Here is a 13,146-nt window from a genome sequence, read left to right on the forward strand (position 1 = left end):
GGCGGGAACCCGGGAGGCGGAGCTTGCAGTGAGCTGAGATCTGGCCACTGCACTCCAGCCTGGGCGACAGAGCCAGACTCCATCTCAAAAAAAACAAAAAAAGGCCGGGCGCGGTGGCTCAAGCCTGTAATCCCAGCACTTTGGGAGGCCGAGACGGGCGGATCACCAGGTCAGGAGATCGAGACCATCCTGGCTAACACGGTGAAACCCCGTCTCTACTAAAAATACAAAGAAAACTAGCCAGGCGAGGTGGTGGGCGCCTGTAGTCCCAGCTACTCGGGAGGCTGAGGCAGGAGAATGGCGGGAACCCAGGAGGGGGAGCTTGCAGTGAGCTGAGATCCGGCCACTGCACTCCAGCCTGGGTGACAGAACAAGACTCCGCCTCAAAAAAAAGAAAAAAAAAAAAAAAAAAAAACACACACACACACAATGGGCTGGGTGCAGTGGCGCATGCCTGTAATGCCAGCACTTTGGGAGGCTGAGGCGGGCGGATCATGAGGTCAGGAGATTGAGACCACCATGAAACCCCATCTCTCCTAAAAATACAAAACATTAGCCGGGTGCATTGGTGGGTGCCTGTAGTCCCAGCTACTCAGGAGGCTGAGGCAGAAGAATGGCATGAACCTGGGAGGCGGAGCTTGCAGTGAGCCGAGATCGCACCACTGCACTCCAACCTGGGCGACAGAGCGAGACTCCATCTCAAAAAACAAAACAAAACAAAAAAAACATACACAGAGGTCACTTAAAATTATCTTAAACATCAACATTGTGATATATCTTTGTCCATATGTGTATGTACACATATACAACTTTACGTGCTGTATCTAACTTTTTTTTTAGTTTTGAGACGGAGTCTCACTCTGTCGCCCAGGCTGGAGTGCAGTGGTACAATGTTGGCTCACTGCAATCTCTGCCTCCCGGGTTCACGCCATTCTCCTGCCTCAGCCTCCCGAGTAGCTGGGATTACTGGCGCCCGCCACCGCGCCCAGCTAATTTTTTGTATTTTTAGTAGAGACGGGGTTTCACCATGTTAGCCAGGATGGTGTTGATCTCCTGACCTCATGATCTGTCCGCCTCAGCCTCCCAAAGTGCTGGGATTACAGGCATGAACCACCACGCCTGACCCTAATTTTTTTCTTTTTGAGACAGAAACACTGCAATCTCCACCTCCCGGGTTCAAGCGATACTTGTGCCTTAGCCTCCCAAGTAGTTGAGTTTACAGGTGTGCACCAACGTGCCCACCTAGTTTTTGTACTTTCAGTAGAGACAGGGTTTCACTGTGTTGGCCAGGCTGGTCTCCAACTCACGGCCTCAAGTGATCCACCTGCCTTGGCCTCCCAAAGTGCTGGGATTACAGGATGAGCCACCACACCCAGCCCTAACTTTCTTAACAACAAAAGAGTGTGAAGTTCTTCCTCACAAAAATATTCGTTTTCATTATCACTGATGCAGCAGCATAGGATTTCTTGTCTGGATGTGCTATAACTCAATCACCCACGTGTTAGATATCTAGGTGTGGAATCTGGCCTTTAATATATGTCACACTTAAGATGCTTTTATGGGGCCCATGTGGCTGGGCATGGTGGCTCACCCCTGTAATCTTAACAGTTTGGGAGGCTGAGGTTAGGTGGATTGACCAGCCTGGGCAACATGGCAAAACTCCATCTCTACTTAAAATACAAAAAATTAGCTGGGTGTGGTGGCACGGGGCCGCCTGTAGTTCCAGCTACTCCGGAGGCTGAGGCAGGAGAATCGCTTGAACCTGGGAGGCAGGAGTTGCAGTGAGCAGAGATCACACCCTGCACTCCAGCCTGGGAGACAGAGCGAGACTCTGTCTCAAAAAAATAAAATAAAATTTTAAAAAAAGCTTTTATGGATTTAAACTTGTTTTTTCATTCTCCGTGGGAGTTAAAAAATAGAACCATCAGTGGACATGTGTTTTAATAAATTAGAGGTTTGTGTAATTTCAGTGACGTGGTAATAATACCAGCTCTATTAGAAATAAAGAAATGGGCCTTTTGTAATGGGAAGTAGTTACAAGTCCACTAATTTGCTCACTGTTATGTATGTATAAGCCCAATAATCATGTTAGTTTATTAAGGTTTCTTGATTTTTTTTTTTTTTTAGTGTCTATAAGTAAAGTCTTTGGTGTTAAAGATTTTAACTATCATTTGCTGTAATTCTTAGAAACCTGAGGAACTAAGCATTCATGTTTTGTGCATAAGGAAATGGGCACTAACTTGCCCAAGACCCGAAGAACCAGGCATTGTTCTTACCCCAAAGCCTCAGGTCATACTTCTGCTGCTTCATGTTAGAAGTCATGATCTTTTGTATTATGGTAAAGGGAGCTTGGAAAATTAAGTGCTTTTAATTCCATTTAATGTTTTTTTAGTCTTGAATCCAGACAATAGTTTTGAAATACTAGTTGACCAATCTGTGGTGAATAGTGGAAATCTGCTCAATGACATGACTCCTCCTGTAAATCCTTCACGTGAAATTGAGGACCCAGAAGACCGGAAGCCCGAGGATTGGGATGAAAGACCAAAAATCCCAGATCCAGAAGCTGTCAAGCCAGATGACTGGTGAGTCTTGGGGACCTGTCTTCAAGTGTAAGGAAGCATTCCACATATTCCATGTGGCTGGAACAGCCAAATGTTGGTTGAGTGAGCTCTGATAATTTCAGTAATCCATGATGCAGTCCAATCTGTAGGGAAACTATTAGAGTAGCTGGAAAGGGGTGAGAGTCAAGGAGTTGGTGAATATGGGAACGGTTGTTTCTGATTGAAGAATGTCATATGCAGAAGTAGAGGAGCAGCAATAAGCTTGACATGCAAGGGAGAAATTACATGGCCTTTTATGTAGGGTGCACATTGAAGAGTGAGGAGAAATGAAGATAGCTGGGGCTGGATTCTTGTATATGGCTATCTTTGAGCTTCCAACTTCATACAGTGACTCCAGAAATGTCAGAAAGTGAAGAAATTCTTACCCTTTGTAAAAGTATCCTCCTATGCCTAGCAATTAAATTCTAGATGATCTTTTTCCTCCTTGAAAGGTAAGATACATGTAACTGAACTTTTATACTGCACTAGTATAAATGCCAAGTTTATTTGTATATTTGGTGCATATGAGATTTGGACTTAGCCTTGTTCAGTATTATATACCTTAACTAGCTTTATCACCTAAGAAGACCTCTGTACCCATTAAGCAGTCACTCCCTGTTTCCTCCCCACAACTCCCAGCAACCACTAACCTGCTTTCTGCCTCTCTGCAGTTGTCTACTTTGTATATTTCATATAAATGGAATCATACAGTATGTGGCTTTCTCTGTCCAGTTGCTTTCATTTAGCACAGTGTTTTCCAGTTTTATCTGTGTTGAAGCATGTATCAGTACTGCATTCCTTTTTATGATTGAATAAATTCTACTGGTTTGATAATGCCACATTTTATTTATCCCTGCCTTGGTGGACATTTAGGTTGTTTGCTCCTTTTTGTCTGTGATTATGAATGATGCTGCTATGAATGTTCATGTACTGGTTTTTATATAAATATGCTTTTTCTTTTCTTGCTTTTTTTTTTTTTTTTTTGAGATGGAGTCTGGCTCTGTTGCCCAGGCTGGAGTGCAGTGGTGTGATCATGGCTCACTGCAACCTTTGTCTCCCAAGTTCAAGTGATTCTCCCGCCTCAGCCTCCCAAATGGCTGGGATCACAAGTGCGTGCCACCACACCCAGCTAATTTTTGTATTTTTAGTAGAGACGGGGTTTTACCATGTTGGCCAGGCTGGTCTCGAACTCCAGACCTCAGGTGATCCTCCCGCCTCAGCCTCCCAAAGTGCTGGGTTACAGGCATGAGCCACCACGCCTGATCTCTTTTCTTTAGACATGGTCTCTGTGTTGCCCAGGTGGGAGTGCAGTAGTACGGTCATGGCTCACTGCAACCTCCACCTCATTGGGTCAAGCGATCATCTCCCGCCTTAGCTTCCCAAGTAGCTGGGACTGCTGGTATGCACACCTGGCTAATTTTTGTGGGTTTTTTGTTTGTTGAGACAGAGTCTCGTTTTGTCGCCCAGGCTGTAGTGCAGTGGCATGATCTCGGCTCACTGCAACCTCTGCCTCCCAGGTTCAAACGATTCTCGTGCCTCAGCCTCCCAAGTACTGGGACTAAAAGCATGCACTACTGTGCTCATGCCTCAGCCTCCAAGTAACTGGGACGACAAGCGTGCACCACTACAAAAAATACTTGTATTTTTGGCCGGGCGCGGTGGCTCACGCCTGTAATCCCAGCACTTTGGGAGGCCGAGGCGGGGGATCACAAGGTCAGGAGATCGAGACCACGGTGAAACCCTGTCTCTACTAAAAATACAAAAAAAAAGCCGGGCGCCGTGGCGGGCGCCTGTAGTCCCAGCTACTCGGGAGGCTGAGGCAGGAGAATGGCGGGAACCCGGGAGGCGGAGCTTGCAGTGAGCCGAGATAGCGCCACTGCACTCCAGCCTGGTGGACAAAGCGAGACTCCGTCTCAAAAAAAAAAAAAAAAAAAAACATATTTTTAGTAAAGATGGGATTTCACCATGTTGGCCAGACTGGTCTCAAAATTCTGATTTCAAGTGATCTACCAGCCTCGGCCTCCCAGAGGGCTGGGATTACAGGCATGTGCCACCGTGCCTGGCTGTGTATGTTTTTTCTTTTTTGTTTTGAGACGGAGTTTCGCTGTTGTTGGCCAGGCTGGAGTGCAATGGTGCGACCTCGGCTCACCGCAACCTCTGCCTCCCGGTTTCAAGTGATTCTCCTGCCTCAGCCTCCTGAGTAGCTGGGATTACAGGCATGTGCCACCACACCTGGCTAGTTTTGTATTTTTGGTAAAGATGGGGTTTCTCCATGTTGGTCAGGCTGGTGTCAAACTCCGGACCTCAGGTGATCTGCCCACCTTGGCCTCCCAATGTGCTGGGATTACAGGCATGAGCCACTGCACCTGACCTAATTTTTGTGTTTTTTAGTAGAGACAGGGTTTCATCATATTGGTCAGGCTGGTCTCAAACTCCTGTCCTCAGGTGATCTGCCCGCCTTGATCTCCCAAAGTGCCGGGATTACGGGTGTGAGCACCGCGCCTGGCCTTGTGTATTTTTTTACTAGAGACTGTGTTTCAGCTTGTTGCCCAGGTCGGTGTGGCCTCAAATGATCCTCCTGCCTTGGCTTCCCTAAGTGCTGAGATTACAGGCATGAGCCACTCTGCCTAGTATAGATATATATTTTCATTTCTCTTGGGTATATGTACCTACAGGTGGAATTGCTGGGTCATGTGGTAACTATTTAATTGTTTGAGAAACTGCCAAACTGTTTTCCAAGTCAGCAGTACCATCTTACTTTCCCACCAGCAGTGTATGAGGGTTTCAGTTTCTCTACATTCTCTCCAACACTTGTTTTTATGAGTCTTTTTTATTATAGCCATCTTGGTACTAAGTGGTATCGTGGTTTTGATTTGCATTTCCCTGATGGCTAATGATGTTAAGCATCTTTTCGTATGCTTATTATATGTTTGTATTGTATATTTATACATTTGTATGTCTTCTTTGGAGAAATGTCTATTAAAATCATTTGCCCATTTTTAAATTGGGTTGTCTTTATATTATTGAGTTGTAAAGAGTTATTGAGTTACTAGACCCTTAGCAGACATATGATTTACAAGAATTTTCTAAGAAGAATTATTTAAAATTTTGTGATTAAAACCAAAATATTTTTAGAATACTCTGTTCTGATCCACAAAGTGGTACTGTACTGTGACCAGCATTGGCATAATTGGCTTTTTCTTTTGTGTTTAAGGGATGAAGATGCCCCTGCTAAGATTCCAGATGAAGAGGCCACAAAACCTGAAGGCTGGTTAGATGATGAGCCCGAGTATGTACCTGATCCAGACGCAGAGAAACCTGAGGACTGGTAAGAACTTCAGTTAACTTTTTTAATTACGTAGGTTGTTTTGTTTGTTTTTTTGAGATGGAGTCTCACTCTATCTCCCAGGCTGGAGTTCAGTGGCAGTTTCAGCTCATTGCAACCTTCACCTCCTGGGTTCAAGCTATTCTCCTGTATCAGCCTTGCGAGTAGCTGGGATTACAGGTGTGTGTCACCACACCTGGCAAATTTTTGTATTTTTTGTATTTTTAGTAGAGACGGGCTTTAACCATGTTGGCCAGGCTGATCTTAAAAAGTCCTGACCTCGGCCGGGCGCGGTGGCTCAAGCCTGTAATCCCAGCACTTTGGGAGGCCGAGACGGGCGGATCACGAGGTCAGGAGATCGAGACCATCCTGGCTAACACGGTGAAACCCCGTCTCTACTAAAAATACAAAAACTAGCCGGGCGAAGTGGCGGGCGCCTGTAGTCCCAGCTACTCGGGAGGCTGAGGCAGGAGAATGGCGTAAACTCGGGAGGCGGAGCTTGCAGTGAGCTGAGATCTGGCCACTGCACTCCAGTCCGGGCGACAGAGCGAGACTCCGCCTCAAAAAAAAAAAAAAAAAAAAAAAAGTCCTGACCTCAAGCGATCTGCCTGCCGTGACCTCCCAAAGTGCTGGGATTACAGGCATGAGCCACCACACCCAGCATAAGTTACCTGTTTTTATTGAAGTCAAACAATACTTAAATATAGCCAAGTTCCCCAATTTCAGGGTAGAATTTGACAATTTTAATTATATTTTCTTCTTTTTTAAAAAATATATTTTTCCTCAAAAACTGTTATTACTGGAAAAACAGAAACAGGAGAAGCTGGTCTGATACTGTGAAAACATTTCAGCAGGATCTTGGCAGCCCTGGGCCAGCCAGCTGTTCATAGTCCTCCATCACAGAACCTGTTTATAATTTGTTGTTTGTACCACCATAGGGATGAAGACATGGATGGAGAATGGGAGGCTCCTCAGATTGCCAACCCTAAATGCGAGTCAGCCCCTGGATGTGGTGTCTGGCAGCGACCTATGATTGACAACCCCAATTATAAAGGCAAATGGAAGCCTCCTATGATTGACAATCCCAGTTACCAGGTTTGTGCCTCTTGATGGTTGAGTTGCTTTCATTGATCTGTTTGTATTCAGATAGAAGTTTTATCTAGAGTCAGGCTGCCAGGTTGGTCATTATGGTGGTTCATTATATTCAAGCTATTGAATTAAAAGCAGAAGGTAGACATCCTAAGTTGAAAGAGAGCTTATTGGGTGAGGTGTTGCAAAGATAAACCTAGAAACTGGAGTGAATAACTTTTTCTCTTTTTTTTGAGACGGAGTTTCGTTCTTCTACCCAGGCTGGAGGGCAGTGGCGTGATCTTGGCTCACTGTAACCTCTGCTTTCCAGTTTCAAGCAATTCTCTTGCCTCAGACTCCCTAGTAGCTGAGATTCCAGGTGCCTGCCACCACGCCTGGCTAATTTTTGTATTTTTAGTAGAGACGGGGTTTCACCATGTTGGCCAGGCTGGTCTCAAACTCCTGACCTCGCAATCCACCCACCTCAGCCTCCTAAAATGCTGGGATTACAGGCATGAGCCACCGCACCTGGTCAACTTCCTTTTCTGTGAGACTGAGTCTCACTCTAGCGCCCAGGCTAGAGTGCAGTGGTGCAATCTCAGCACACTGCCACCTCCACCTTGGGTTAAAGCGATTCTCCTGCCTCAGCCTCCCGAGTAGCTGGGAGCACAGGCGTGCACCACCTCACCCGGCTCATTTTTTGTATTTTCAGTCGAGACAGGGTTTCACCATGTTGGCCAGGCTGGTCTTGAACTCCCAACCTCAGGTGATCCACCTGCATCGGCCCTTCAAAGTCCTGGGATTACAGGCGGGAGCCACTGTGCCTAGCCAAGAATAACTTTCATAATTCCTTTGTAACTATATTTAAAAACAGAAGGAAAAGAAAAATGGAAAACTGTTGATTTGGGTACCCTGCTCCTGGGTGCCAGGGTTGCTTCAGCCATAGGATCCACAGCTGAGTCTGGACAGTCTGCGACGTGGTGGGTAGAGGACTGTGGGTATGAGTCGGCATCTTGACTACAAGTCAGCTCACTGCTTGGCCTCAATGCTTGCAACTATAAAAAGATTGAGGCCCAAAGGGGAGATGGTAAGGATACAAGTAGTAAGGTTGTGAAGCTTTGGGCCTCATGCAGAAATGTACACCCTCAGACTTTTGTTCTTTTTATCTTTCTAGTCAAGTAAAATTATTTATAATCTCTACAAAGAGTGGCAATTAAAATTATTTATAATCATTAATTTTTACTTTGTCTATATACATATACTAATATATGTATATAGATATAGAGAAACAGGAGAAGCTGCTCTGATACTGTGAAAACATTGCAGCAGGATCTTTGCATAGTCTATGTATATATACATATACTAATATATGTTTTTCTGTTTGTAAATTTTTTTTTCCTCATAGTCTTTAAAGATGTTATGTGAATGTATTTTTAATTGTGTAGTCAAGCAATAAGATAAAATAAAAATTTTACTTTAAAAACGTTGCCCTTTAGACCGGGTGTAGTGGCTCAACGCCTGTAATCCCAGCACTTGAGAGTCTGAGGGGGGGTGGATCACCTGAGGTCAGGAGTTCGAGACCAGCCTGGCCAACGTAATGAAACACCATCTCTACTAAAAGCACAAACATTGGCTGGGTATGGTGGCACACGCCTGTAGTCCCAGCTGCTCAGTCACAAGGCTGAGGCACAAGGATCACTTGAACACAGGAGGCAGAGGTTGCAGTGAAAAAGAAGTTGCCCTTTAGTTCTCCTGTTGGTGGCCATTTAGGTGGATTGTCACTTTTGCTTTCAGAGTCACTGCTGCTGTAATAATCCTTGTACATATCTGGGTGTATGTTGTAAGTATTTCTCTAGGTAGTTATCTAGAAGTGAATAGCTGGTTGATGATCATGTATGTTTTATTTTAAATCACCACTGAAGAAGTATGTACTGACTTACGCTCCCATTCTCATTAGCAGCTGGTAAGAGTGGAGGCTGTTGAATGTGCCAGGAACTTGAGGGGTTGGTTTGGACCAAGGTCATGGGTGATAGTAGAAATTGGAAGTAGTTGGAGTCCTGCAATCTTAGAGGCAGAGTGTGTAAAATAATCTGTAGCATTTATTATTTATTTTCCTGTTGCTTATTTCAAGTTTCATGAAGTTGGCATTTCTCCCAATTGTTCATGCAAAATTTCTCTTACAGTAGATTCACCACAAACTTTTGTTGATCATTATCTGAAATCATTTTCTAAAACATTTTTTTCTAGGGAATCTGGAAACCCAGGAAAATACCAAATCCAGATTTCTTTGAAGACCTGGAGCCTTTCAGAATGACTCCCTTTAGTGCTGTTGGTTTGGAGCTGTGGTCCATGACCTCTGACATTTTTTTTGACAACTTTATCATTTGTGCTGATCGAAGAGTAGTAGATGACTGGGCCAATGATGGATGGGGCCTGAAGAAAGCTGCTGATGGGGCTGCTGAGGTTCGTGTTTGCTGCTGGTGCATTTGTATGTTATTGTAAGGAGCTGTTATTTTGTGAAAGTCTGTGTTAAGGTTTATCTTTTTCTTCATTTGGCAATATTGGCATAAAAAGTACAACCATATATATGCATGTAGAAGACACAACATTGGCTTTGGGGCATGGTTTCATTAGTCTAATGTAGTGGCTTTAGAGTCTACCTGTGTTATGTTCAGGGTTTTTTTTTTATTATCTGGGTATATATTTCAAAATTTGTCATTTAGGCTATATTTTAATGCACTCTTATATGTTGAATCTCGGTTTACACTACATACAGAATTGTCAAACAACTGGTCATGTGGCCACCCTAAGAATTGGAGAGCCAGGGATACTGAGATAAGAAATTCACTGGACCCTGAGATTGGGGAGCCTTTTGCAGGTGATGTAGAAGCCAGCTTCTGCACCTATGAGAGTGAAATCACCATGATTATAAGGAGAGCAAGAGGATGGAGGCTTTCTCTAATTTCTTTTTTACATTTAATGAACATTTTCTCTGAAAAAGAAGCTCCTGTGTAGTGCCGTGCCATAATTAAACTGTGGAAGAACAACGCGGTCTATGTTTGGTGTCAAAAGCCGGAACTTTTAGCCAGTCCTGTCTTGTTTTCCAGCCAGGCGTTGTGGGGCAGATGATCGAGGCAGCTGAAGAGCGCCCGTGGCTGTGGGTGGTCTATATTCTAACTGTAGCCCTGCCCGTGTTCCTGGTTATCCTCTTCTGCTGTTCTGGAAAGGTAGGAAGTTTGTTTTTAGAATCACTTTTAGAGACATCACTCTGGTGATTATTAAAAATAACTAAGAAATGTTGCCTGAGGTTTTCTTTGTAGTGGCTCAGTAATGACTGAGCCATGTTTGGTGATGACTTCAGAAACCTTACTTACTGTTCCTCAGTGGCCATTTATTGTGCCCAGATGGGAACAGGATTTATAGCCCCTTAGTTGCTTTTATTATTTATCCTAATCTATTACTCTCCATAATGTTCGGCAGTGGCTTTCTAAAAAAAAACAATAAACTTCGATATAAAACTAGTCACTTGGGCAATAATCAGCTTTTCCTGCTGGCATACCTATTTCTATTCTTTGAAATTCAGTCTTTGATTCCTCATTATCCATTCTGCCTTCACCTTCCCCACTCTGAAAACAGTATGTTGGGGTACCACAGCCTTATTGTTAGTTTTTCTCGTCTAGCCTTTTTTGCATGTGCTATCATAAAAAAAGGAAGTCTTATTTTGGCCCTCTACTTCTACTAAATGAGGATTATGCTTCATCTGGCATTCATAGCACTTTGTAACTGGATCCCAAGTTCCTTTTCCAGCCTTATCCTCTGACACTATTCTTTGTATCTGTGCCTCAGTCACCTTTTTTTGACCCGAATTTTCCTGTCTGGCCCTTTTGTTTTTATTCTACCTTGAAACACACAAGCGCATGTACGCACACGCATGTGCACACACACTCTTCAGGGTAGGAATTACATCTTATTCGTTTCTATATATTTATCCCTGTATACAGCCTGGAACAGAACTTTGCCTGTAGGCATTCAGGAATTATATAACATAATACCTGAACATGTAAACAAAATTGTACTTTGGGGAACATTTCAGAAACAGACCAGTGCTATGGAGTATAAGAAAACTGATGCACCTCAGCCAGATGTGAAGGAAGAAGAAGAAGAGAAGGAAGAGGAAAAGGACAAGGGAGATGAGGAGGAGGAGGGAGAAGAGAAACTTGGTAAGAAATAGAGTCCAGAAAATCTGCTTTAAGCCAAGACCCTACGATGTCGTTAAACCTTTACAGTCAAGTTAAAGATTGTTTTTAGCCAGGCATGGTGGCTCAAGCCTATAATCCTAGCACTTTGGGAGGTTGCAGCAGGAAAATCGCTTGAGCCCAGGAGTTTAAGGCTGTAGTCAGCCAGGATAGTACCACTGCACTCCAGCTGAGCAACAGAGTGAGGTCTTGTCTCTCTCTCTCTCTTTTTTATTTTTATTTTGTATGTATGTATGTATGTATTTATTTTGAGACGGAGTCTCGCTCTGTCGCCCAGGCTGGAGTGCAGTGGTGCGATCTCGGCTCACTGCACGCTCTGCCTCTCGGGTTGACACCATTCTCCTGCCTCAGCCTCCCGAGTAGCTGGGACTACAGGCGCCCGCCACTATGCCTGGCTAATTTTTTTGTATTTTTAGTAAAGACAGGGTTTCACCGCATTATCCAGGATGGCCTCGATCTCCTGACCTCATGGTCTGCCCACCTCGGCCTCCCAAAGTGCCAGGATTACAGACGTGAGCCACTGCGCCCGGCCTCTTTTTTTTTAATTTTTAAATTTTTTATTTTATTTTATTTTTTTTTGAGACGGAGTCTTGCTCTGTCGCCCAGGCTGGAGTGCAGTAGCCGGATCTCAGCTCATTGCAAGCTCTGCCTCCCGGGTTTACGCCATTCTCCTGCGCTCGCCACCTCGCCCGGCTAGTTTTTTGTATTTTTTAGTAGAGACAGGGTTTCACTGTATTAGCCAGGATGGTCTCGATCTCCTGACCTCGTGATCCGCCCGTCTCGGCCTCCCAGAGTGCTGGGATTACAGGCTTGAGCCACCGCGCCCGGCCTCTTTTTTATTTTTTAAGACAAGGTCCCACTCTGTCATTCAGGTTGGAGTGCAATTGCACAATCACAGTTCACCACAGCCTCGAACTTATAGGCTCAAGTGATCCTCCTACCTCAGCCTCCCCCGTCCCCAAGTAGCTGGGACCACATGCCCAGCTGATTTATTATTTACTTATTTATATATTTGATGTGGTCTGGCCCTGTTGCCTAGGCTGGAGTGCAGTGGTGTGATCTTGGTTCACTGCAGCCTTTGCCTCCCGGATTCAAGCGATTCTCCCACCTGGGCCTCACAAAGTGTTGGGATTACAGGCGTGAGCCACCACACCCAGCGAGATCCTGTCTCTTAAAAAAAAAATTTGTTGGCCAGGCACAGTGGCTCACGCCTGTAATTCCAGCACTTTGGGAGGCCGAGGCGGGTGGATCACGAGGTCAGGAGATCGAAACCAACCTGGTTAACACGGTGAAACCCCGTCTCTTCTAAAAATACAAAAATTTAGCCGGGTGAGGTGGCAGGCGCCTGTAGTCCCAGCTCCTCGGCAGGCTGAGGCAGGAGAACCGCTTGAACCTGGAGGCAGAGGTTGCAGTGAGCTGAGATCGCGCCACTGCACTCCAGCCTGGGTGACAGAGCGAGACTCCATCTCAAGAAAAAAAAAAAGGGTCGTAGATCTAGAGATGTGTTCTAATGCTAATGTATAATCACCAAAAATAGTCAGGTTTTGCTCAGTTGTTTAACTTATGCCTTAGAAGAGAAACAGAAAAGTGATGCTGAAGAAGATGGTGGCACTGTCAGTCAAGAGGAGGAAGACAGAAAACCTAAAGCAGAGGTAAAGGAAAGGGGTCACACATTTTGTTTTTCCAAGTTTAAGGTACATGTATTTAAAGGGAATATTTCAATAGGGTAGTTTACAGTGGCTTATGGCAGTAAAAGTTCTGTTAAAACCAATTTTGTTGAAGTGGAATTCTTTGTGATACCGGTCAGTGTTTTGTTTGATAATTTTAAGCTACGTCTGCCTCTCCAAAGTATCTTTGTAGCTGAAAATGATTTTCTGGAATAAGCAGAAGGTTGTAG

General features: G+C 44.6%; 1 protein-coding gene across 5 annotated transcripts in view; it reads left to right on the forward strand.

Annotated features, from left to right (window-relative positions):
* Positions 1–13,146, forward strand: part of CANX (calnexin) — a 34,595-nt gene that overhangs the window by 17,527 nt on the left and 3,922 nt on the right. For 4 of the 5 annotated variants that reach the window (XM_030926720.1, XM_010380974.2, XM_010380975.2 and 1 more), the window contains 7 exons: positions 2,393–2,582; positions 5,815–5,928; positions 6,864–7,020; positions 9,241–9,456; positions 10,101–10,220; positions 11,087–11,213; positions 12,822–12,901. In XM_030926720.1, coding sequence (XP_030782580.1) covers positions 2,393–2,582; positions 5,815–5,928; positions 6,864–7,020; positions 9,241–9,456; positions 10,101–10,220; positions 11,087–11,213; positions 12,822–12,901 — 1,004 coding nt within the window. The remainder of the gene's footprint in view (positions 1–2,392; positions 2,583–5,814; positions 5,929–6,863; positions 7,021–9,240; positions 9,457–10,100; positions 10,221–11,086; positions 11,214–12,821; positions 12,902–13,146) is intronic. The other variant, XM_030926721.1, reaches the window with a different exon arrangement.

Source organism: Rhinopithecus roxellana, chromosome 3 (genome assembly GCF_007565055.1).
Source record: "Rhinopithecus roxellana isolate Shanxi Qingling chromosome 3, ASM756505v1, whole genome shotgun sequence".
Lineage (NCBI taxonomy): Eukaryota > Metazoa > Chordata > Mammalia > Primates > Cercopithecidae > Rhinopithecus > Rhinopithecus roxellana.